This window comes from Phyllostomus hastatus, unplaced genomic scaffold (genome assembly GCF_019186645.2).
Source record: "Phyllostomus hastatus isolate PE091 unplaced genomic scaffold, TTU_PhHast_1.1 phas_contig_283, whole genome shotgun sequence".
NCBI classification, from domain to species: Eukaryota; Metazoa; Chordata; class Mammalia; order Chiroptera; family Phyllostomidae; genus Phyllostomus; species Phyllostomus hastatus.
In genome coordinates, this window is record NW_025333833.1 from 2,358,537 (window position 1) to 2,382,899 (window position 24,363).

A 24,363-nucleotide genomic window follows, 5' to 3' on the forward strand; every position below is an offset into this window, starting at 1 on the left:
TCTCTCTCTGTCCCTCTTTCTTGCCTCCCTTCCCCTCTCTCTAAAATCAATAAAAATATATACAGGCTTCTTGAACTAATTTGGAACAGTAAAATTCGGGCAGACGCCAGCAGGCATTGAAATGAGAGCCCAGGATCACCGACCGGCCGCGGGAGGTCTGTGTGTGTGTGTGTGTGTGTGCGTGTTCTAGACGTGGCTTCACGGGGACACATGTGACCACGCCGTCTGCCAGACCTCCCTGAGGTCTCCAGCGCGCTGCCTGCACAGCCTGTCCGACCCGCGCGCTGGGAGTCCTTTGCCTGGGTGGCCTTTGGGACCAACCCCGGCTGTGTGCGCCCGGGACTTCAGTGGGCCAGCTGCTCTCAGGACTGGGGGACACGGGGCTCGGGCCCGCTGAGGCAGAGGAACTTGGAGAGAGAGTGACCGGCACTTTCCTCCCGGCCCCCATGGGGCCGGAGAGTCTCGGGGTGTCCCTGTTTGGGGACCTCCTCCTTCCAGACTCGGAGGAGAGGGGACGGGAGGAGGAGCGGCCGGAGCGGAGCCACGTGCTGTGAGTGCAGCTGGGGGTCCCGGGCCGCAGGGACGAGGGGGGGACCGCCCCTCGGGGCGTCCAGCTGCCCTCGGGGGCTGTACCTGGGTTTCCTGAGTGTGACGCTGGCGTGGGGTCAGAGGAAGGAGAGACGCCTCGTTCATCCCTCTACCTACTGCTCCCTCAGAGAGAGCGGGCAGGAACCTGGCACCTGCCGAGGAGGCGCCCGGCCGCCTGGGGCAGAAAGGCCAGCCCCCAGGTCACTGTGACGCGAGGTGGCGGCCAGCACGGCCGGGCATGAGGTGGGACGGCGGCCCAGGGCAGGGCTCACGGTCACCCTCCTTGGTGTGGCCACAGCCAAAGTGCTTTCTTCCCACCCCACTTCCTTCCCATCGACCACAGCCTCCTTCTGGCCCGCTGGCCCCGTGGCGAGCGCGACGTGGCACGTGGGCGCAGAGGGAGCCCCCCCCGGGCGGACAGACAGACCCCCCCCGCCACAGGGCCGGAGAGAACCGGGGAGCCTCGAAGGCACAGCTGCAGAATGAAAACAAGAAAGTCGAGGGAACAGAGCGTTCCGGCTACTGAACTTCCTGTTGACGAGTCTCTGGGCAGGGGTGAGGGCTGGAGCTCCAGGGCCGGCGTGGAGGGGGGCCGGGGGTGCGGGGGGTCGTGGGGGGCTGGCCGCCTCTGCAGGCGCAGCCACTTGGGAGCTGGGCTCTCTGTCTCTCGCTTCCCGAGACCCACCACAGTCAGGGGCCGCCTTCTGCTGCCCGTGTGCCCAGCGTCACCGAAAAAGACAAACAAGCAGGATGTTAGCTTTCGGGTCTATTAAGCCATGAGATGCAAACCCCTTCCTCACCCACCCCACCCTGCTCCCCACGGCTGCCACCTGGGCCACCCCCCTCGCCCCAGCCCCTCCCTGCGCGACCTCCCCCAGGGGCCGTCCAGGCCTTGCTGCCCGGCCAGCTGGGCTGTTCAAGGTCAGATCGAGTGCTTCACCCACTTCACGACGGTTTTAGAGCTATGGTCATGTTGAGGAGGAGTTCCCCACCACATCCCCGGGGGCCGGAGGAGAATCCGCATCGAATCGGGAACTGAGAACAGAGGGGTGGCTTTGCCCTGCAGAAATCGCCTTCGAAGTGCGGGTCCTGGCGCCCAGCGCTCGCCCGGGCCCCCTCTCCTGCAGCGTCTCTGCAGGTCAGCGTCTCTGCAGGTCAGCGTCTCTGCAGGTCAGCATCTCTGCAGGTCAGCGGCTGCCTCGTCTGCTCCCCTGGTCATCCCCCGCCCCCCTCTGTCCCTCTGCTGCTGTTCAAAAGCCCCCACCACGTGTGCCACGAAGGAAACAGAAACAGAAACAGAAACACAAGCCAAGAGCAGCTCTGCTCCAGTTCCACTATCTGCAAACAAGCAGACGCCATCCGCCTTTTCAGGGGCGAACCCCGGGCACGAAATGCTCCCAGGACAGCACTCCGGCACGCGGAGGCCTCCAGGACGGACTCCACACCCACCGCCCACTCCGCGGGAGAACATGGACCCCGCCGCAGCGGGGCAGCCTCCCCTCCCACCCCGCCCTTTGCTCGCCGCGCCCCCTCCCCACCGGCCCGTCTCCACCCAGCCCTCCCCTGAGCCCCCCACTCCATCAGGACCCAGCCCGCCCGGTCTCACATGCAGCATCTACTCCGCCCTGGGACCCAAACGTTCAGGGGTCCACGGTTTACCGACTGCCTTCTCGGATAAATGGGCTCTTCTGAGACAGAACCCCCGTCTCTGTGGGTCCGGGAGGGCTGTGAGGTGCGCCAGCAGGAGGAAAAGGCTACAGGGTCTCAAGTGCAACCCTGGGTGGGAAAGCAGAAGGGGGGGAGGAAGACGGGCTGCGTGGAAATTAAGGATGTCGCACCCCAACACGGGAGGGTGCCCGGGGGGTGGGGGCTCGTCGACTGCCGGTATGTGGGAACGTGGGAGTGGGAAGGAAAGGAGTTCATGTCCTTCTCCCTCCCTAACCCAGTCCTTGGCAAGAGGAATGGTGCCCCCACCACGGGCTTGGACGGTTCTGGATCCGCCGCTTCCCCGAAGCTGAGAAGCAGCCCCCGGCCCCGGGTCTGGGGGTCGCTCCCCACGGGTCTGCGGTGGGGCCCGGCTCTGGCCTTTCCCTCAGAGCTCCCCGGTCGTCCTAACTCGCGGCAGAATGGAGACGCGCTGCAGTATACGGTGCCGTACGCTTCTGGGGTTAGGAAAGGTTTGAATGTCCTCGTGGCTGCGTCTAATTCCGCCCAAACCCGGGACCCGCCTCAGAAGTCCAGGGGGGCGTCTCTGGGCCATCCCCTTCGGGCTTTTCATCAGTTCTATCTGCTACCCTCAGTGACTGGCCAGTGTCCCTCCTGACCAGGCCTCCCCCACTTCCCGCTGGCCCAGGAAACCCCAGCCTGGCCTTTCTTTCCGCTGTGGACACGCACTTTGTCCACGGGGGCCTGGCCGAGTGCCGTGCCCTTCCCCTCCCTCCTGTCTCCCTCCCTCCCTCCCTCCCTCCTTCCTTCCTTCCTCCCTCTCTCCCTTCCTTCCTCCCTCCCTTCCTTCCTTCCTCCCTCCCTTCCTTCCTCCCTCCCTCCCTCTTCTTTCTTTCTTTCTTTCTTTCTTTCTTTCTTTCTTTCTTTCCTTTTTCTTTCTTTCTTTCCTTTTTCTTTCTTTCTTTCTTTCTTTCTTTTTCTTTCTTCCTTACTCTCTCTCTCTCTTTTTAAGCTGAAATTCTCCTCCAAAATTATGAAAATGCACGTGTTTACGGCAACCAATGAGACAACACGAAGATATTTATCCAAGGAGAGGTTTGAACCATCTCCCCTTCCTGTCTCCACCCTCAAGCCTCCCAGCAGACGGGGCTCTCCCTCTGCCTGTTGTCCCCCTCGGTCGCCAGCGTCACCAGCGTCGCCAGGCCCCAGCCCGTCCTGTGGATCTGCAGTGGGGGAGGGGCGGGGAGGGGGTGGGAGTAACGTGTGACGGAGGGACTGGGTGGGGGGGTCAGTCTGGAATCAGAGAAACGGGGAGCTCAATTCTTACCACCCCCACCTTTGTTTTTAACTTTTTAGTTTGAAATAATTTTAAACGTTGACAAAAGTCGTAAGATTCGTACAAAGAACTCCACGTACCCTTCACCCAGGATTCCTTAGTTTTGCCAATTGTGCAATAATTTCTCTCTTTCTCCTGTGTTATGGAGGTGTAGCTGACCGATGAACGTGTCGGGTGCAGCGTACCCTGGAGGACTGGACGCAGGGACATGCAACACGTCATCCCTTGCCTGTAACTCGGAGGGGAAGGAGCCGGCCGGGACCTCGCGGTGGACCCAGCTGTCACGTGGCTCCCGTCTCTGTCCTACGACCCTTCCTCAGCCTGCCCTTGACCTCTCTGACCTAACGCGTTCGGAGATTGCAGACCGGTCGCTCGGGGGACCGCCCTCCGACGGGGCCTACCAGTGCTTCCGCACGAGCAGATTCAAGGCCACCTGGGCCAGAACGCCAAGGACGCCCTCCCGCCTCCGTCCCTCAGCCGTGGAACAGCCTCAAACCTGGCGCCCCCTTCCCGGGTCTCAGCTGTCCCTCAGCCACAGCCACTCGCGGAGGAAGGAGTTGCTTTGTTTTCTTTGTGCCACGTTCCCAGGGCCCAGGACGGACCTTCTGCCTATGGGTTGAAGTGCGTACTTGTGGTTGTGGAAGAACATTTGCTGCTGCTCTTGGTTGTAGAACCAGACGGATGGACGGACAGACAGCAGCACGGGGTGCTCACACTCCCGGGGGGCGGACTGGAGCTCAGGGCGGTTCCGCGGGCCAACGGAGGACCTCCCTGCCTGACCTGCGCCCGGCCTGTGCTCCCACTGGGCACCCATCTGTGCAAAGCTCTGCCCTGGATTCGAAAGTGGCGACCCCACCGACGAGATTCACTCACGCAGCCGCCCGCTCACCGAACAGTGACTGCAGGCCGGTGGCCAGTGGCCGGTCTGGGGCGCCGGGGCACCGCGGCCTGCCCTGCCCAGCAGGTGCCCCCGCCCGCTGGCGGGCACTAGCCCCACTTGATGCTTGGCGGGTCCTCACCACCAGGGGTTGTTAAAGGGGGTAGTGAAGCCCCCCAGCCCCCAGAGAAGGAGCAGCCCCCCCCCCCCAGGCACATCCCCTCCCCCTCCCTGGGTGGTCGGCTCCTGCAGCCCGCAGAGCCGCGAGTGACCCAGCACAAAGAGGGCATTTCCCCACACGTGCTGCCTGCGTCCTGGCTTCCGGGGACCTCCTGGAGGGGCAGGAAGGGGAGGGGAGGGGAGCGTGCCCCCCGCACCCACTCATGGCTGCGGAAACTGGGCTGCGGCCCCGGGCCTGTCTCCCCATTCATTCCCTCTCCTGCCTCCTGTGGAGGCCTCTGCCCGGGGCACCGGCAGGCCCAGAGGAGCGGGCACACGGGGGCCTGGCAGAGGCCGGGGAGGGCGGCCTGCACGGGGCGGGTCTCTGTTCTGCGGCCGGGGGCTGGCTGAGCAGGGCGTGGGCCACAGCTGCAAGTCACCTGGGTGCCCGCGATGCTATCGGGGCCTAACGGTTTCCTCCGGCGCGGCACTTCCGCCCTCCTGGCGGTGAGGCCAGGAGCCTGGGCTGGGGCAGCAGAAGGGCCCCACAGAGGCAGGAGGGACAGGCCCCCACCCCCCGAGCTGGGGCCGGAGGCAGGGCGAGAGACGCGGGGGCCCCCACCAGCCCAGTCCTGCCCCTCCGAGAGAAGAGGGAAACGGGTCTCAAGCATGTGCACGCGCTGCCAGGCTCCAGGAGAACCCCCTTCCCGCTGCCCACTCTGCCCCAGTGCCCGCCCCTCTGCAGCCGTGTGGCTGGCCTGGCGGTGCCTGGGGGGATGCGGGGGGCTTGCCAGTTATTCCTGGGGGTGGGACCCTGAGTGCCTAGCTCCTAATACAAGAAATATCGGACCCCCATTCATTTGCGCTTGGGCATGGGGCTAAGCATTACAAAAAGCTACTCTTCAGAGCATCTGCTGAACTGCATAGTGAGGAAAAGGAAGATCAGAGAGGGCAGACCACTTGCCTAAGGAAACACAGCCAAGGGAGCTGACTCTGGCAGCTCTCTGTGGCAGGAGCCACTCTCAGCCCAGTGCTCACCCTCCCCTGGTCCCTGTCTGCATCTGGGGTGGCTTTCCCTTTGTATGTGTGTGTGTGGGGGGGTCAGGGCTTGGGGATGGGGGCCACAAGATTGCTGCAGGGCCACACAGAGGCTTCCACCCACTGGTCTCAGAAGGCAGGTCCCTGCCTCCTCCCTCCCACCCTCCCAGCGGCGGCCGGCGGCCCGTCTATGAACTGGAAGCAGAGAAAGAGGCTGCTCCAGATTCCAGGCTGAATCCCTCCCTCGCTCCCAGCCCTGCGCTTCAGCCTCTGTGCAGCCCCGGGGCTGGCCGGGATGGCCCTGGGGGAGGGTGGCTGGGCGGGGCCTTCCAGGACCGGACAGCCAGGATGCACCCTTCCCTCCGTTTCCCTGGATGGAGAAGAGGCCCTTTAGCCAGCAGCTGGTGGGAGCTGAAATGCCGCCAGAATCGAATGCACCCCTCAAGGGGGTGCGGGGGGTGAGGGTCACTGCTGAGGGGAGCTTAGAAAGCTTTGCTCGGGATGCCTTGTTTTCCTCCTCCTCCCGACCGGCAGATGAGGGACTGAGGGCTGGGCAGGTTGATTGTGAAGCTGTAAGACAGGGAGGTGGGGAGGTAAAGAGATGAAAGGTCAAAGGGCCGGTCCCCGGGGCGCAGAGTCCGTGCACAGCTGGGCTCCTGGGCGGGGAGTTATCTCAGGCATCGGCAGGGCAGGGTCCTGCTCTCCAGCCGGCAGACCAGGTAGGAACTGAGTGTGACTACCTGGGGGGGAGGGGGAGGGGGGATGAAGCAGCGAGGGTGTCCGTGGAAGAGGGGAGGTCAAAAGAACGGAAGAACAGTGCTAACCCTCAGGAAAAACGGGAAGAAGGTGCATGAAGGAGGGAGAGGCTGAGAAGGACCGAGACCGCGGCAGAGGCCGGGGTCCTGGGCACACTTGTCCGGAGAGAGGCGCCCGGCGGCTGTGCCCTCCCATGTTTGGGCACATTGATGGAGCGAGGTGGCTCCCTCGCTCAGTCCTGCCCTGGGAGGGGACAGTATCTGTTTAGATTTGTGTCTAAATTTAAACCCTGATGGCTGGCCTCCCTCCCCTGCTCCTCCTCCTCCTCCCTCCCTCCCTCCCTCTCCACCTCCTCCTCCCCCGCCTTGCTCCTCCTCCCCCTTCCCCCTCCCCCTCCCTCCTGTCCTCGCCCAGAGGCCGGCTGTCCCGCAGCAACCAGCCGGCGCCCACTCTCCCTGCGCCGGCCGCAGCCGGGGACCAGGCAGGCAGGCGGGCAGGAAGCGAGAGCGGCAGGACCGTGAGCCCCGGGCGGACGAGCCAAGCGGCACCTGGGGGACATGGAGGTAGGGCCTGGCTGGCGAGGGTGAGCGGGAGGGGGCCGGGCAGCTGCGCTCCACGCTGGGGAGCAGGGCGCACGGGCTGGCCCCACGGCTGCCTGGAACAAGGGCGATGCCACCGGCCCGGCCAGCCTGGAGCACGCCCGCCCCACCTGGGAGACCCCTCGGGCGGGGGGTGGGGTGGGGAGGATCTCGAAGGGACAGGGGGACTTTCAGTTCCAGGTACTTTGCAGAGGGACTTATGTGCTCGGGACGAAACAGTTGGGTGCAGCCAGCTTTGCCAGTGGGCGCTGTGGGAGCGCAGACCCCCAGAGAGCAGAGGCCCCTGGGTCTGGAACCGGGCACTGGACGGGGAGCGGGGCGGCGGTGCCCCGTCCCCCTCAGCCCGGCCCCGTGGACGGTCCGGTGGTCCCCCTGCGCCTCAAGTCCCGCTGGCTCTCACATCGTGCGGGACTCTCGGCAAAGCTCCCCTTGTGGGCAGATGGCACTATTCCTGATAAAACTTTGCACTCCCTGGCACGCTCCCGGGGGCATGGGGCGTGCTGGCCATCGCTGCGGGGTGCACCAGGGCGAGTCCCCTCCCCCGTTCCTCCGCCTGGGATTTTCCTGGTCCCGTTCCAGCCGCAGGGGGGTCGGAAACCACCCTGAAGTGGAGGAGTAGCTGGGCGTATCTCCGCCCCCCGCCCCCTCCCTGCTCCGGGTCCTGAGGCTTCCCCACATTTCTGCCTTGAAACTGAGACCTGACGCTTAGCCCTGAGTCCGACCTGGGGCTTTTGAAAAGAAGAAAAGAGAAAGTACCCATGCTAGACCGTTTCTGAGGTGATTCCCACCCTTTGCAAAAGGAGAACCCCAGGCAGATTTCTGCCGCCCCTTCCCACTCCGGGCTCCACCCCAGAGCTCTAACTTAGCCCCCGGCTGGTCACTCCTTCCCCGCCCCCCCGGCCCCCCCCGCCCCCCCCCCCCCCGCCATGGCTCTGTGGCTCCTTTGCAGGGGGCACCAGCCTGTCCTGGGCAGACGTCCTGCACTCGGACGCCCAGCCCAACCAGCTGTCTGCAAGGGACAGAGGTTGTCTTCAGGGAGGCTTTATAAAGTACGGGGACCATGGGGTCCTCCAGAGTCTGAGACAGACCTTCCAGAGACGCTTTGGCGAATCAGGGAAACTGAGGCAGAGTGGGGCTGGGGGTGGAGCGGGGCGGGCGTATCTCACAGCCACACGTGGCAGGTGGGAGTCGAGAGTCTCCAGCACAGAGCACCAGGCTCCCTGCTGGCTGCCTCTGCTTTGGGGCAGGCGCCTGAGGCGGCCCTCAGCCCGGCGGAGGGGGGCAGGACGCTGGCCTGTGGGGCTGGGGAGGGTCCTGGGAGGTGGGCCCTGCTCACAGGGAGAGCGCAGGGGCCTCCGGCCCTGGGCTGAGGCGGGGTCGGACCTGGCATCTGTCTGATCCCGTGCAGAAATGCACGGGGCGGGGGGGCGGCGAGCATGGGGCAAGGCTTTGCCGCTTGCTGCTTCGGGGCCGGGGCAAGTTCGAACCTCGTTCCAGGAAGACCCCAGGGGCTTCTCCTGGGAGGCACGTTCTGGTCCCTGGGCGGGAACTGTCACCTGAGCTACTTCCTGTGTGGGGGCGGGGAGGGGGCCGCGGGGAGAGAGGGCTGTCCAGTCTCACGGCGACGAGCACACGCAGAGGCACTGGCGGGGTGCTCCCGCCGGGCGCCCGGCCCACGGGGCACCACGGACGCACAGGTGCAGGGGCGGCTCTTGAAGCTGCTTTGCCGGAGCGCCCGCCCGCCCGCGCGGAGAGCCGCCGCGGCGAGCGCTGGCGGAGGAAGCGAAGAGGAAGCCGAGGGGCCCGGGACGTGACGATTCTCAGCCAGGAAGTAGACTTCCCACGGCGGCGGGACGAGAAACGCAGGAGTGGGGCTTGGGAGCTGCTGCACCCTCTGGGAGGACGGCCCCCCTGTGAGCCGCGAAGGGCCTGGAGACATTAAGGGGCCGTGATACTTGGGGGGAAACCGAGTCATATCATTCCCCCGTATGAGGAGCCCAAGCCAGACCAAGAGGCTCACTCAGCATTCCTCCTCCAGAGCCCACGGACCCACTGCGGGGTGTTTGGGAAACCTTCCCTTTTTCTAAGTCCCTGTGATGGTTGTCAACACTAGCAACTGTGCCGCCGCCCCCCCATCCCCCCGCAAAGCCCTCCCCCCCACGGGGGAAGTGAGACTTACAACATCCGGTTACATATACGATTTTCAAACGTGTCCAGTGCCAGGTGGACGGCTGGTCGGCCCCTGAGTTCTGCAGTGTTGCAGGACCTGGAGCAAGAAGCCTCGAGGGAGAGGTGGGCGGCGAGGAGAAGGCACAGCCTGGGTGTGGGCGGAGCAGGACAGGGCCGGGGGCTGGGAGGAGCGCGGGAAGCAGCAAGACGGGGACCCCAGGGCCGGACCCCAAACCTTCTGGAGGAAAGCGCTGCTACTTCTTCTTCTTCCTGCGACGCCCCCTTGCTTACCCGTGCCCCAAAGTGGTGGCTCTTTCTAATTCAGACAGGGGCCTGCGGGAGCCCCCCCAGGCCAGACAGCAGGTGACCCTGGGCCCCCCTCCTTGGAGAGTGGGCAGTGCTGAGAGGTGTTGAGTAAGAGGGGGCCGTGGTGGAGCAAGGATGACGCGGCGGAAACGCCGGTTCGGAGAGTGAGCGCGGGGGCTGGGCGAGCGAGGGGGCCGGGCGGGGGAGCTCCCCCTAGAGCGAAGGCAAGTCCTGACTTGGGGGGGAGCGCGAGAATGGAGAGGAGGGGCCCTACAGCCCGGAGTTGTCGGAGAGGTCAGGCCTGACCGCCGCCGGGCAGGGCGTTTCCAGGCGTCCTCAGGACGCACAGTGACCGAGGGAGGGTGTGGCGCCGACGGCTCTGGAAACCTCGGGTGGGCAGGGCCAGCTCAAGGGTCATTAGGGCCCCAGAGGTTAATTAGCACCGTGCGTAGACTGGAGCCGTGTAGTTTCTCACGGCGAGCTTGCTTCGCGAATGAATGAACCGACAGGGAGCTCAGCCGCGCCTCCGCCTCGGGAAGCCCTCCAGGCTTGCTCAACCCCCTCGGGCACGGGGTTCGGACCCGGTCAGAGTGCCCAGCAGCACGGTCTGCCCACCTGGCCTCTCTCCGGAAGCTCCCTTGAGGACAGCGGCCTTGACTTAAGTACCCAGGGCCTGACGGGCACTCAGTGAGGGCTTGGTGACTGAGCGCATACGTGACCGACGGTGGGAGAAAGGCCAGGTTTGTTCTTAAAAGCCAGGTTTAGGTATGCTGGTGTTGGTGGCTCCCGGCGGAAGTGTCCGTGGGACACACACACAGCAGGGCCCCTCTCTGGGGGAGGCGACGGGCGAACGTGATGAACGGCAACCGGAAGAGGGAGGGCGAAGGAGGAGACGGAGGCTCTGGAGGAGCACACTCTCGGTTCCTTAAACCCGGATGGCGGACCCCCGGAGCCTGAGCCGACTTGCAAAGGCCTCCTTCCCGCGGCCGAGGTCCTCCGTCTGTCCGGCCGAGCAGCAGACGCCGGAAAGAGGCGCCCATCTGGGTGCGCAGTGAAGGATGCGGTGGGTGAGGATTAACCTCCGTTGCTGCTGTTCAAACGGCGAATTTCCAGTTTGGAAGCAGAGGGTTAGCGAGCCCTGTCCTCTCGGGGGGGTCTCCAAGTCCTCCCCAGAAACTGACTGTCATCCGCCGGTTCATCCGGAGTTTCCTGATCACCTCCCAGACTTTGCGTTTTAATGTCACTAAGAAATTATTGGGCTAGCGTATCTTTTTATCCCCACAGACTGTCGGCATTATTGATGAGAGAAAGAGAGGGGAAATATATATATCGCTGTGTATAACGTGTTCATTTTTGCCTCATTAAATATTTCCTACCTCTGCGGTCCTGGGCCCCACCCTCTCGCTGGGTCACGGCTGCTGGCTGGAGCCCACGGGTCATAATCAGGGAGGGGGCGGCCCCCAGCCTGGAGCCTGCGGGCATGGCCAAGCACCCCCAGATCCCTGTTGGCTCCCACGCACTCTGTGGGACCCCCCTCACAGTAGCACTGGCTTCCACTTTGGCTGGACACAGTGACAGGGGACACTGGGGGGCCCTGTCACCAGAGGCCCGTGGACACATTTCTGGGAGGGAGTCGGGTTTCAGAGCCTGAGCCGCAGCCTCGCCCCTCGAGCGGCAGCCGGAGCCTGGCCCGCGCGCTGGGTCCGTGGGAGCCTGCACGCCACATCCCAGCAGCAGCGCCGTGTCTTATCAGGGCGTCGGGAGAAAGCCTCTGACTTCAGAGAAACTCAAGACAGGGCCCCCTCCCTCCAGGAATAGCTGTAGGGCCCCGTGACCCACCGTGCTGGGCTCACCGGCAGGGAGGGGCGCAAGGCTCGGGTGGGAGGGAGGGAGGGAGGGAGGGGGCTGCTGGGGGGCGTAGGCATGGCCATCGGAAAAAAGCTCCAGTGTGACTCTGCCCTGGACGCTAGCTCAGCCTCCGCCCTGAGGAGTGAGGTTTTCATTTGCGTCACAAGAGCCATTCTCCACCGCCTGCTGGGCCTTCAGGGTGCTCTGCCGACCTTTCTGTCTCTCTGCTGGAACGAGGAGACAGGGCTGAGCACAGCAACTTCGTCCTCACCGCTCTGAAGGGCCAACCCGAGCCAGACCGGGGGCAACACCGCCCTCGGAACCCTGGAACCCTGTCTTTTGGGCAGCGATCTTTCCCCTCTGGGTGTCCTGGGCGCCTTTCCCCCTGGAGCTGCAGGGGTGGCTGCTGCAGCTCAGCTCCAAGTCCCGCTGGATGGGCCTCAGTCTGTTCTAAGGGCAGGGGCCGCCCAGGAGGGCTGCAGTGGGCACGCAGGCCCCCCGACTCTGGGAGTGCCCCTCCTCAATGGATCCCACGCCCCCCCCCAGGCTGGACCCACTGAGAAGTTGCAGGCAGCAAGCTGGACGTTTCTCTCCGGCGGGGAAATGAAACGCCTGCGTTGCCCGTTGGGCACGCCCCCGGCTTTGAACCTGCCTGCCTGGCATCCAGGCCGCCCTCCCGGGCCGGCGGACCCTCTGGGCATCAGTCACCGCCCTGTCCCGGGCTGGATCAGCGACCATTCACGGGCCGTCACGCGCCAGCGTTCCAGTTCTGCAGACACGCCCAGAGGGCTTACTGCCCGCCGGGCTTGGGGACGCAAAGATGCATGGGTCACCCTCCAGGAAGAACTCAAGGGTAGCAGGCCGGGGCAGGGCAGGGGTGGAGCTCACCTGGAGAGAGGTGGGCCCCTTGTGCGGCTGGGCCTCAGGGGGGGCTTCCTAAGTCAGAGAGGATTCCTCAGCTGCGTCCCGAGGGTGAGTAGGAGTTGACCAAGCGCAGAGAGTCCAGAGGAGCATTCCAGTCCGAGGGAGTGACGAGGGCAGAGCTGCTGGTGCCAGAAACAGGCCGGTGTGGGGGCGGGGTCTGGGCGCAGCTCTTTCGGCGGAGGAATCCGCCAGAGGTGCTTGAGGGGCGGGGCCCAGACGCGGGTGCAGAGAAACGGGCGCTGCGCCCGCTGGCCCAGCGCTGTATAAGGAGCCCTCTTCTGTTTGGGGGGACAGGGTAGACACGCGCGGCATGACAGAAAACACACAAAGAGTATCTCGATCAGCGCGCAGGTGGGTGGGAGTTCCACCTCCGCCGGTAATCGGCGCGAGAGAAAGCGCGTGTCCCCTGCTGGGGACTCCCCCACGGCTCGTGCGGCCTCCCGGGGAGGTGCACAGCCCGACCTTAGCTCGAGTCCAGCCCCGGGAGGTGGAGTCTCTGCTCGGGGCCAGACGCGCAAGGAATGCTACAGAACATCGCAGTTGGCTCCGTCAAGGCCGGGAGTAATCAGTCTAAATCCGTCTAATTTCTCAAATGAGGACAGGTGAGCCCTGGCCAGTGGCTCAGTCCATTGGAGCGCTGTCTCCTGTACCAAAAGTCCGCGGGTTCGATTCCCAGTCAGGGCACGTGCCTAGGTTACGGGCTTGATCCCCGGTCAGCGGGGAGCAGAGGGGAGGCAGCTGAGCGATGTCTCTCTCTCCATCGAAGTCTCTCTCTCTCTCAAATCGACACACATATCTTCTTCGGGTGAGGATTTTTTTAAGAAACGAGGACAGGCGGCCGTAGCAGGTCAGGCTGGTGTGTGGCTGTGGCACTCGGTGGCTGACACAGCCCGGGGTTGCTTCTCACTCAGGCCACACGTCCGTCCCAAGCTGGCTGGGGGCTCTGCCGCACGCCACCGCCATGCCCCCCTCCGGGACCCCGGGGACAGAGCAGGTGCCCTGTGCAGCGCTGTCGGCCATCGTGGCAGAGGGGAGGAAAGTTCCGGAGCCGTGGCGGCTCTGGCCCAGGAGGGTCTGAACAGGCCACGCGCTCCCCTCAACCACAGGGACGAGGGAGCCGGTCCGGCCGGCACCGCAGGAATAGGTCATGGGCGTCGTTGGCACCCTGGGGAGCCTTAGGAGTTGTCGCCGGGCAGCCGATCTGGAGGGTGGGCTGTGCCTTCCAGCTGAGGGAGCGAGTGCGTGGCGGGCCGCTCAGGGCCCCCTCGCTGGCCGCGGATGGGGGTCCGCAAGCCGTGGCAGTGTTTTCGGTGACCTCGGAGGCTCTCCGTGCTTTATTTGGGGCGTGATTAGGAAGGGCGGGCAGTTTGGAGGGGCGGCCCTGGGGTGCAGATACGCCCCATTTCTATAGGGAATGTACCAACCAGCGAAACACAAACAGAAGCCGTCGGGTCCTCTCGGTTTGCGGACGACGCTCCGACCACCCCACCCCGCCGGCCCTCCGGTGAAGGCTCCCATGGCTGCGGGGGGAGGAGCTGCCGGAGGTGGGGGCGGGGAGCACAGACCCAGGAGCCAGGCCGCTGGGCCTGCCTCCCGACCTCTCCGACCTCTCCGAGGACCAGCCCGTGACCCCCCCGGGGGCCCCGGTTTCCTGTCTATACAAGGGAAACAACAACAGCACCCACATGGCAGGGGGGAGGCCATCACGAGGAGTGAATGAGCTCCTTTGGGTCCAGGGCTTAGAGCGATGCCCGGCACCCGCTAGGTGGGGTGGTTTTCGGTAGAATAAGTAGGGTTTGTAGAGGAGGGCGCCCTCCCTTGCTTTGGGCACCGCTTGGACTGGGACTCGGGGTGAACAAGGGGGCGTCTGGAGCTCTCTTCCACCTGGGAGTGTTCAGTGTGCAGGAAGGGAGGGAGGAAGAGGGAGAGAAGAATCACTGTGTGGTTGCCTCTCTCTCGCCCCCTACTGGGGACCTGGCCCGCAACCCTGGCACGTGCCCTGACTGGGGATCGAACCAGCCAACCCCTTGTTTCATAGGCCGGTGCTCAATCCACTGAGCCACACCCCAGCCGGGGCTTGCTAAACACTTTTGTTAATGGCTTGGTTGAAAAACAGAAAGACTCCAGATGACCCACAGCTGGGATAGTTAATACGCTACATGACATATTCAAGTTCAAGTGATTTGTAGAAGGAGGGGCGCTGGGCCGAAGCCAACATCATGAAATTAAACAGGGACGAATGTGGAGTCCCGCGCCGGCGCAGGACAGACCCGGCTCGGACTGGCACATCCGCCCGTCCAGCCGCTCCGCAAACACGCACGGGGCCCACCGGGTGGGGTCTTGGAGGGGGTCGGACAGAGAGGTGGCATCTCCGTCGCTGAAGGGTTGGTGGTGGGGACACGGGGCGTCCTGAGTGGTGGTGAGCAGGCGGCAGCTCCGAGGTGGCCTGGAGGCGGGAAACGCAAAGAAGCAGCAGAACGAATGGAGGGGGGGTCCCTGGTAGTCGGCTGGGGGCTGCCAGGTGGTGGGTGGGGCTGAGTCAGACGGAGACGGTGGGACTGCATTTTCAGAAGGGAGCTGGAGGAGGGATCTCGCTGGTTTGCAGCTGGGAGGGGCTGAGTTTCCGATAAGGCCTTGCAGGACCTCCTGACCCGGGAACCCAGAACTGGAGGCTGGAGGGTGTAGAGCTGAGACTCAGTCTCTGTCTGAGACGGGGCGGATGGGGGGGGCGGTGCGGTGGGACGACTGGAGAGACGGGAAGCGGGGGAGGACAGTGCTGGGGATGCTCGCGGAACCCCAGGGCAACTAAGGACGGCCAAGGAGCACTTGGGTTTATATGCAAAGGGTTGGATGTTTACCTGACCAGAAATTTAAGAAAGGAAGGAAGAAGGGAGGAAGGGAGGAAGGAAGGAGCACCTCAGGCTTTATCTCCGTATCCCACGGACATAGGACTAGCACTTTCTCTCCTGCCCACGCGCCCGCCCCAGGACTCTTCTGGGCACACGCCACGTCCCTGTCTCCTAACTGTCCCTCAGGCTCCAGGAACGGGGCCTTGGGGACATGGCCTGACCTCTGGGCGGCCACCTGGAGGCTGGGACTGCAGCCCGGGAGGAAGGAGCGGGCACGGAATTATCGATCCGACAGGCCAAGGTCTTCCGAGAGCTTTCACCGGCTCTGGGAGCCTCGTCCAATCCTTCGGGGCCCCGCAGCCGTACCCCCGGGGACGGCCGAGCGAGGCCCGTTCCCCCTGTCCGGGCATCCGCTGTCGTTTCCAGATATCAGTTTGCGGTGCAGCCAAGAGGGAGCATCTGAAGGTAAAATTGTGAAAATGTGTCATCCCGACGCAACAACTGTTTTCTTTCTTGCTCACTTGGGGTCCCCAGTTTTATCCCCTTAAAAAAAACAACAACAACTGGGAGGAAAAGACAATGCCACTTCTGGAACTACTTCATTTCTTCACGCCCTTGTTACTTGTAGCCACAGACGTAGTTCTCACAAAGCTGTAACCGTCGTGCACGTGCCACTCGGCGCGCGACCTCCCGTGCCCTGACTGTGGTTCCCGAGACGCAGCCTTGTAGTTCACGGTCGTGTGTTCATCCTACACGTCTGCCGGTACTCCTCACACAGCTCCTCGCATACCACAATGTTCTTCCTCTTTAAATTTTTTATTGATTGATTTTTAGAGAAAAGGGGGCAAGGGGGAGAGAGAGAGAGAGAGGGGAACATATTGCTTTATTTTCATTCTTACTGATGCACTTCTTGGTCGTTTCTTGTTACGTGCCCCGACCAGGAATTGAACCTGCGACCTTGGCGCACGGAACGATGATGCTCTAACCACAGCCAAGGCCGTGCCACCGTTTTCTTAATCGTTTTTCTATTTGGGGGCACGGCATTTGTTTCCACTTTCTCCTTATTATAAATAACTTAGCTATAAACAGTCCGTGCATTTTTCTCCCCCTCCTTCTCTTGAATTATTCCTCTGGCAGCAGTTCCCAGGAGTGGGATTATTAGGCCAAGGGATCTGGATGCTGTCTCGGTTCTCGGTGAGGCTGCCAGGTCGGCCCCGGCCCTCCGGCCTTCCTCCCGCAGAGGCTCGCCCTACCTGGCGCGTGCGGAGTGCAGACGTGCCTGGAGGGAGTGCGAGGTGACAGCCGCCGTGCAGCCCGACCCTCCAGGGGCCCTGCTGCGGGTCCCCCCCACCGGCAGGGACGGGGGAGGGGGCAGGAAACGGGCGTGGACGCCCTGGGAAATGAAGCAATCTCTGGCACTTCCTGCGGGAGCAGATGCGGACAGGGGAAGTGACACGGGGGGTGGGGCGGGGGCCGCAGGGCAGAGTGGGCCTGGGGACACCAGGGGCCTCCCCCACGCCTCGCAGGTGGAGGTGGAACCCCCAGAGCGGCAGCCCTGGCTTCTGGGGAGCCCTGGGCGGGCTCCGGGGCTGTGCCCCTCGGTCCCAGGCAGGAGGGGGCTGGGTCAGGTCCCTCACGGGCTCGCTGTGCCCACTGTTTCTGGGCCGGGGCTGGGGGTCTGGACAGGAAGGGGGACAGACGTGGACCCGGCCCGCGGGGACCCCGCAGTGTGGCGAGGGGGTCGGGAGGGTGGCAGGTGGGGACCGCAGCTGGGGCCAGCGTCCTGCGGCACCTGAGCTCCCCGGACGCAGCTCCGGCAGACTCAGCCCGGGGCTCGGCCCCACGGCGGGGCAGGACCCGAGGGGCTGACCGGGAAGCTGTGTCTGTCCACCGAGAAGTTCCACCTCCGGCTGTGGAGGCAGCATTCGGCCGGTGAGGTGGCGGGGAAGTCAACGCTCGGGAAAGCCACCTCCCTGTGTCACCTCTCCTTTTGTTCTCCGAACAGTGGGCCGGGGGCGGGGGGGCGAGGAGAGATGGGGTCAGGTGCCCCTTCAGAAAGTTCGAGGGGGCTGCGGCTCAGAGAGCGGACTGGGGAGGCGTGCCCCGGAGCTGCCAGGCCGGGCAGGCTGGGCTGCCGGGGGACGCTGCCTGCAGGCCAGGGAGGGGCGTGTGACGGGGCGCCCTTCCTTGGACGCCGGGTGCTTTCTCCCTGGGGCCTGGCTGGGGACTAAGGGAAGGGGCGGCGCGGTTCTGGGGGGCCTGGGTTCCGGGGTCGGGGGGACGCCCAGGCGCGGCCGTAGCATCTAAAGGGGAGGCACAGCTGGGACTGGCTTCTCATCCGTGACGAAGAACGGCTCCCCGTGGCTCCTGGGCGCCTGTGCAGGTGCATCACGGTGTGGGGTGTGTCGGGGCACAGCCAGGGGTCCCCGGAAGGAGCCAGGCGCAGCAGCTCGGGAGGCCGGGGACTCCTGAGACCCAGTCCCGTCACTCCACTGCGGCGGGACCCTGCCTCAGCAGCCCGGGACCTGGGGCCCTCACGGGGCGGTCATTCCATCCGCGCTGGGCTTACTGGGAGGATTAAGTGAGATGAGGTTCCCAGTCGAGGGCCTGGAAAGGGAATAAAGGGCTGCCCAGATGCAAGGCCTCGTCACCTCTGTGTTTTGGAAAATGCCGGGGACTGTCTGGCTGTGACTTGGCCCCTTAGAGAGAAGCCGGAGCTCTGGAGCCCGGGTGGGGGCAGGGGGGGCACAGGGCGGGCACCCTCGCCAGGGCCTCTGCTTCCTCCTCTCGCTGCGGCTTCCCTTTGAAGCTCGGAGCAGCTGCTGCTGAGGACGGGCCAGGTCGGGCCGGCCGATCGCCCTGCTTGGGGGCCAGGGCCTGTCTGAAGCCACAGAGAGGAAACCGGCGTGGGGCGGGCAGGACTTCCTGACTCGCTCGTGCTCGGGTGGGGCCCGACCCCCCAGGGGCCGGCCCACCGGGAGGGGTCGGGAGGAGGGACCCGCCGCCCACACCAGGGAGAGCCCTGCCCTGTCCCTCCAGCCTGGGGCCTGACTGTTCCAGCCACAGTCAAGGGCAACCACATTCGGGAGCTGCAGGGGCTCGCGTCTGTCTGCCCGGGGAAGTGTTGCCGTTTCAGAGACAAAAGCGCCAGTTGAGAACACGGTGGGGAGGCCAGCTTGCCCGCCCAGCCTGCGGCTCCGCGTGACCTTGGGCACGTCCACAGAGGAGGGCAGGGGATGCGAGGCGCTTTCACCTTGACCCCGGCCCACGAACCTGAGCGCACACGTGGTAGGACAGGGTGCAGGGACGTGGGGGCAGCCCCAGAGGCAGCCTCCCTAGGCCGGTTCAGCGCCCACACCGGTGGTCCTGGGCTGCCGTAACAAAGGGGCTTAAACCACGGAGACGCTGTTCCTCACGGATGTGGGGGTGACATCCCGGATCACGGACACCAGGCCTCATTCAGAGGGGTGGGGGCCAGGACATCGACACTTCTGGGGGGACACGGTGCGGCCTACGACAAGCCCCAGCTCCGGAGCCTGGCGTCCGGCCGTGGGTGAGAGCAGGAAACACCTGCCTGTCGCTCTGCACCGGGCTGCCCCCGTCATGCCTGTCCCCAGGCCGCGTCCTAGAAAGAGCACCTGGCCACCAGGCATGTGCCATCATGGGGGCAGCTCCCGCACCCCCACCCCAGGCACAGCTCCCACCCGCCTCTGCGCAGATACACGCACGCCCCCTGTGCTGCCCCCCGAGAGCAAAGGCCACGGACCGAGACCACGGCGTTTCCCGGCCGTGCTGAGCTCATCTCAGCCTCTGTCCTGGAGGCCGAGGCTCCGGCCCGTCCCCACCCCCACCTGGACCTGCCCTCTCTTCCCCGCCGTCCTGCGGGGAGTTATGTGGCTGTGGAGGCCTGACTCCCCAATCACTGTTCCACTCGGGGGTCCCTGTCTACCCAGCCGAGATGAAGGGGTGAGGCCCGGCAGGGACCAGCCGCTCCCCCTGGGCCGTCTGTCCGGGGGGCACGCAGTGGCCGGGGGAGGGAGGCTGAGCCTGGGCCAGGCTCCCCCCACCTGCCCACCCCACGGTTATTCCCGAGAGCAGCAAGCTTGCTCCTCCCCCTCCCTTATCTGGGGGGTGGCCCAGATGCTTCCTCTCACCCAGACAGCCACCCTCTCCCCCAGGAGGGCGGTGCCCTGCCCCAGGCCCTGGGAGGTTCCCACCCCCGCTCCCCCCCCCCCCGACTCTCCCCTTCCCACGGAGCCTGCGAGTCCCGTCTTATCTGGACCCGGGAGCCTTGGAGCCAAACAGGAACGGGGCCCCTTTAAAGCCGAGACCTCGCCGCGTCAGCCACTGGCGGGGGTTTTCAGCCAGGAGGTAAAAATACAGGCGGTTGGAACCAGGCCTGCGGCCCGGAGAGAGGGACCGGCCAGGGGCTGCCAGGCTGGGCACCCGCGTCGTCCGGTGCAGACAGCGCCTGCCGGCCTCCGGGTGCATGGCCGGGCGTCGGCGCTGTGTGTCTCGGCGGGTCCCCTCCGTGGGCTGGGACCGAGAGTGTGTGTCACTTGTCACGGGAGCACTGGCTGCCTCCGTGGCCTGTAGTTCGCTCCGAACTGCCCTCTCAGACCGAACGCTCCGGCGGTTTCTGACTTTCCCCTTTGATGTGCGTGGCCACGCTCTAGGTAACTTCGTGTGAGCTGCGCTTTTCTTCCCCACGCCCTTCGTGGGTACTCGAAAAACAGAGCGAAGCGCTTCCGAGCTCCTGCTACGCGGTCCCGGCACATCGCGGGGCGATGCCCCCGGCAGTTTTTGAAAGAGGGCGTTCCCCTGAAATCCGGGCCCCTCGGGTCCTCCTGTCGTCGGGGCCGACTCTGCCCGTCCGATGGGGACGCGCCGAGTAACCTCGCGGCCCCTCGCGCTTCCTCGCTGCCCAGGAAGGCCCCGCGGCTCCCAGTTCTGCCCTGGTTTCCAGTCCTGCCCTGGGTGGCCTCTCCTCCCCTTGCTGCAGGAGGGCGTCTGCCTGGTCGTGGCTTCCTGGGTGTCTTTGGCACGGAAGCTCCTGGGGGGGGGTGCAAACCTAGGGGTGCACGTGCTGTGTGACGTCCCATAGCGAGCTGCCCCCGGCAGCCCCCTGCCTGGGGTCGGAGCCCTGGACGGATGTCAGAGTCAGTGTAGGGCGTGTTCCTGCGCCATGAAACCTGGGCTGGCACCTGGGCCTCCCCGGCAGACGGAGGCCCCGAGCCTTGGTCTGGAGGCTGGAGCCTTGGGCTCTATCCAGTGGCGGATGTTGTTAAACCCATGAGTATTTCTGCATACCCACTATGTGTTGGCCACTCTGCTCAGAATAGGGGACCACGGAGGCAAAGCCTATGGCACATGCCTTCAAGGGGTTCACCCTCTGGTGAGAAGGACAGACAGCTCAGTGTCGTGAGGGAACTGCTGTGAGAGAGGCTGCATGGGTGGCTGCCAAGACCCCACCCAGGGGACAAGCCCATGAAGGCTTCCTGGAGGAGGCAGCAAGCAGCTGGGTCTTGCATCCGGGTGGAGTGAATGAGATGAAGCATCTGAGGCAGAGCAGGTGCGTCGGCAGAGATGCAGACGCAGGAACATGCAGCGTGTGGGAGGCTGGTGGGAAGAGCGGGGCGTGGAGCTGGACCACCAGGTTGGGGTCCCCGCGCCACCGGTGCTTTGTCACTGCAGGCACGTCCCTGGGGTCTGGACTCTGGCTCCACCGCCCACGCGCACGTGCGATCACCGCACTCGTCCGGCTGGGGCTTGGGGCGTGGCAGACTCCTTATTAAGCACCAAGCGCGGCACTAGGAACACGGTGAATGTCCAGGGACCACAGGCTGGTCCGACGGGAGAGGGGAATCTTGTAGGAAGGGGAGACAGACAAGGGCCTCTCACTGTAGACGCAGCGGTTTGGTTGTACAGCCGGTCCCACCTGCAGCAGGTCAGCCGCGCAAAGCCGTGGCCAGGCGGAGGTCAGACGTGGCTCGGGCAACAGCGGGGAGGGCGAATGAGACAGGGAGGAGCAGAGCAAAGACATGTCTCCTTCCAGGGCAGTGACCACAGCGAGGACGAAGGAGCCAGACAGCAGAGGACAGAGCGACAGGCCCGGGCGGCCCATCAGAGGCCGGAAGGCCGGGGGGAGAGGGGACGCGGAAGGGCCCTCATTCCGCCACCTTCACACCTGCCCCTGTGCCTGGACAGGTCCGGCAGGCCCGCGGTCACGTCCTTCCCCCCCGGGGCCTCTCACCCCTGACCTGGGGCGCCCCAGGGCCTGACTTCCTGGGACCGGGAGACTGTGGGGAAGAGCCCCAGGGCCCCTTGTTGCCAAAACCAGACGGGGGGCTACCCCTCCCCCCCGGGAATGAGCTCAGCCTCCTCACACCCTCCCCCCCCGCCGCCCCGCACGAGAAATCTGGGTCTTGGAGACCTGGCACCCGCTGTGGGGGGGCCCTTCCTGGCCACGGCCGCGGGCATCCGCTGGAGCGTGTGGCCCGCGGGGCAGCGCGCTCTGCAGGGAGGAAGTGGCTCAGATATCACTTTGTTTGTTTTCCCGGTGAAGAAAAAAAGATGATTTTACCCATTTTTCAGGGGTCAGTCTGATATTTTTAATTCCTCCCGTTTCCTGCAGTCTACAGGTGTTTCCTAGGGTGTCGCTGTCAGAAAGGACGGAGCCGTGACATCATCGGCTTCGCTCCTGCGGCGGCCAAAGAGTGTCCCTGCTCCACCTGCTGTGCCCCCCAGGTCCTGTGCCTCCCGGGCCCCGTGCTCCCCGCGCTCACCTGCGGTGCGGGGCCGGGGCTTGCTCCTAACACAGTCGGCACGTGGTACCTGCGGGCGCAGTGCAGCGGAGGGAGGCTCTGGCCCGCAGCAAGGACACTCTGGTGGCCGAGTCCCTTGCTGAGGGGCGTTAGTGACAGAGCCCCTGGGCAGCTACAATGCACATTTTCTTTCCTTTTCCCCCAAAGGCCCCTCCTCCCGACCTGGTGTGTCGGCGTCGTAGGACAGGTGAGGATGCTCTGACCGCGCCAAAGGCACACGGCTTGTTTATTTTTACCCCAGGAGGGGACTCACAAGCTAAAACTTCGGGGGCACGCCATGTTTCACGTGCCCCAGAGAAGCCCCTGATGGGAGATCCTTCTAGAAAACAAAGCAAGCAGGAAAGCAACATAACCCCGCTCAGTTTATCTGACAACCCACGTGAGTTTATGCAGCCTTGCACGTGTCTTCTAGAAGGAATGGAACAAGTGTTTGCTGAATACTTTTGTTACACGGCCTCCCTTTCGAACGCCCAAGCCACCCGTTCCGTGAGTCGGGAGACTCCTGACCACTTCAGGGGGGTGGGGGACCAAGGCCCGGAACAGGTGAGGGTCCAGCGGCTGGGAGGGGCGGGAGCTGACCTTGAACCCAGGTCTTCCCGTTCTGTCTGGAGTTCGACCCCGTAACCCCATTAGAGTTCAATGAGGAGGTAATAATACCTTTGATGTTATCGATTCTTCAGAACAATGATGTGGTGATATACATACAATAACTAAAATACAAACTCATCTATCAAACCAAAAGATACCTCCTGGGATTATCCAGGAAAACGGGGAGAAGGGGATAAAAACGCCATTCTTGTGAAAATCACAGGTAGCCAGCCACTGGCCTTTGGGACCAGATGGCCGCAGGCAGATACCCCCCACCCCCCCACAGTGGGGTTTGCCTTAAAAGAAAAACAAACCAACAAACTGAGCTGGTGTTCCAAACAAAATCAACAGATTGCACTTTAAAAACTGGATTATAATCTTCCCCTGAAGAATCAGGCCGTCTGGCGGTGCTGGGCCTTGAGGGACCTTTAGAAAACTAACCCCACGTGACACGACCCACGCAGCCTCGGCCGGAGCTGAGGGCAGCACCCGCTCCTCCGGGGGGGGAGGGGCAGGGGTTTCCCCCGCCCCACCCGCCCGTCCTACAATGAGGACACGGATGCGCCTGGACTCGGGGTGCGGGGCACCCCCAGGACCGCAGCCTGGCCCGTGGGGAAGGCCTCTGTTTCCCATCTGGACCCTGAGAAGGGTCACAGTCCCCACTTGTCAGCCTGCGACCTCAGAAGGGCGCGTCGGCTCCAAATGTCACTGCTGCCGTCCCGAGTGTCTCGGAGGGAGGGAGGGAGGCTGTGTCCCGTCCGGGTCTGACGGGGCAGGATCTGAATGCACTTCCCAGACACCAGCGGGCGCCTGCAGGCGAGCTGCCCCGGCTGCCTGCCTCCCTGTGAAACAGGACCAGCCCTGTACCTGTGCCGCCGCCCTGGGGCCGCGGGGAGGGCTGAGCCAGCTGTGTCTGCGGCCGGCCGGGCACGTCGCAAGCCCTCCGTCCACGTGGCTTCCTGTCCTCCTCTCCCTTCCCGAACGGATGAGTCCGTGCCTCCTCCGGGGACTTGTTCCGTGTGCCGCCAGGGGTGCATGGTGACTCCGCCGAGACGTCCGAGCCCTGCGGAAACCTGGGGTGTGGGGCCCGGAGGAGGCACCTGTCCCTTCCTCCCTTCTCCTGGCTCGCCGTGTGCTCTCCCCGAGGGTCGTGCGGAGACCGAAGGGGCCACCCCGGCTTGGAGTCCGTCGGCGCCTGGAGCAGCGAGCAGGATTTGGGGAGCGGGGGCTTGGCACTCTCCTGTCAGTGTTTTTGAGATTCTTCTGCATTCGATGTTCTTCACGTTACGTATCGTGGCACCTGGCTTCCTTCCCCATGAAAACACGTCACGACAGCCCCACAGACCAACTCTAATCCGCTCACTCAGATCCACACACCCAGTTGCACAGACCTGAGGGCGGGGCCTGAGCCCCAGGCTGCACCAGCTCGTCAGAATCCGCGGGTCTGCCTCCCCAGCAGCTCCCCTCCCCGCCACGTTTACCCTTCCGACACGCCCTTCCGTGGCACACACCGCATCCTAGAACTGTGTACACGTTCCATGTGTGCCATGCACACGTGCACGGAGACACACGTGCACACAGAGGGGTGGGTGGTCATGAGTTGCTGCATAAAACTGAGATCCGATCACACTCGCTCCTCTGCCTCCTGCTGTTCTGACCCGGCAGCTTCTCGCGGGCACTCGGGGTGCTCCCGCTCGCTCCTTCTGTGGCTGGACCGCAGACGCCCCCCTCCCTTCTGCCGGGGGGTCCCTGGGCCCAGGGCAGCCTCCGGCCGCCATGTCCTCCTGTGCTGGGGCTTTGCGTCTGGGGAGCAGGTCCTCAGGAGGGTGGGGCTGAG

General features: G+C 64.5%; 1 protein-coding gene across 2 annotated transcripts in view; it reads left to right on the top strand.

Moving 5' to 3' along the window:
• The first annotated feature begins 6,073 nt into the window (after window positions 1-6,073).
• The window catches only part of RCSD1 (RCSD domain containing 1), a 40,910-nt gene continuing 22,620 nt past the window's right edge, over window positions 6,074-24,363 (top strand). The window contains exons 1-2 of one of the 2 annotated variants that reach the window (XM_045838536.1): window positions 6,074-6,382; window positions 6,834-6,982. In XM_045838536.1, the coding sequence (XP_045694492.1) occupies window positions 6,977-6,982 (6 nt within the window). In that variant the 5' untranslated portion in view covers window positions 6,074-6,382; window positions 6,834-6,976. The remainder of the gene's footprint in view (window positions 6,383-6,833; window positions 6,983-24,363) is intronic. The other variant, XM_045838535.1, reaches the window with a different exon arrangement.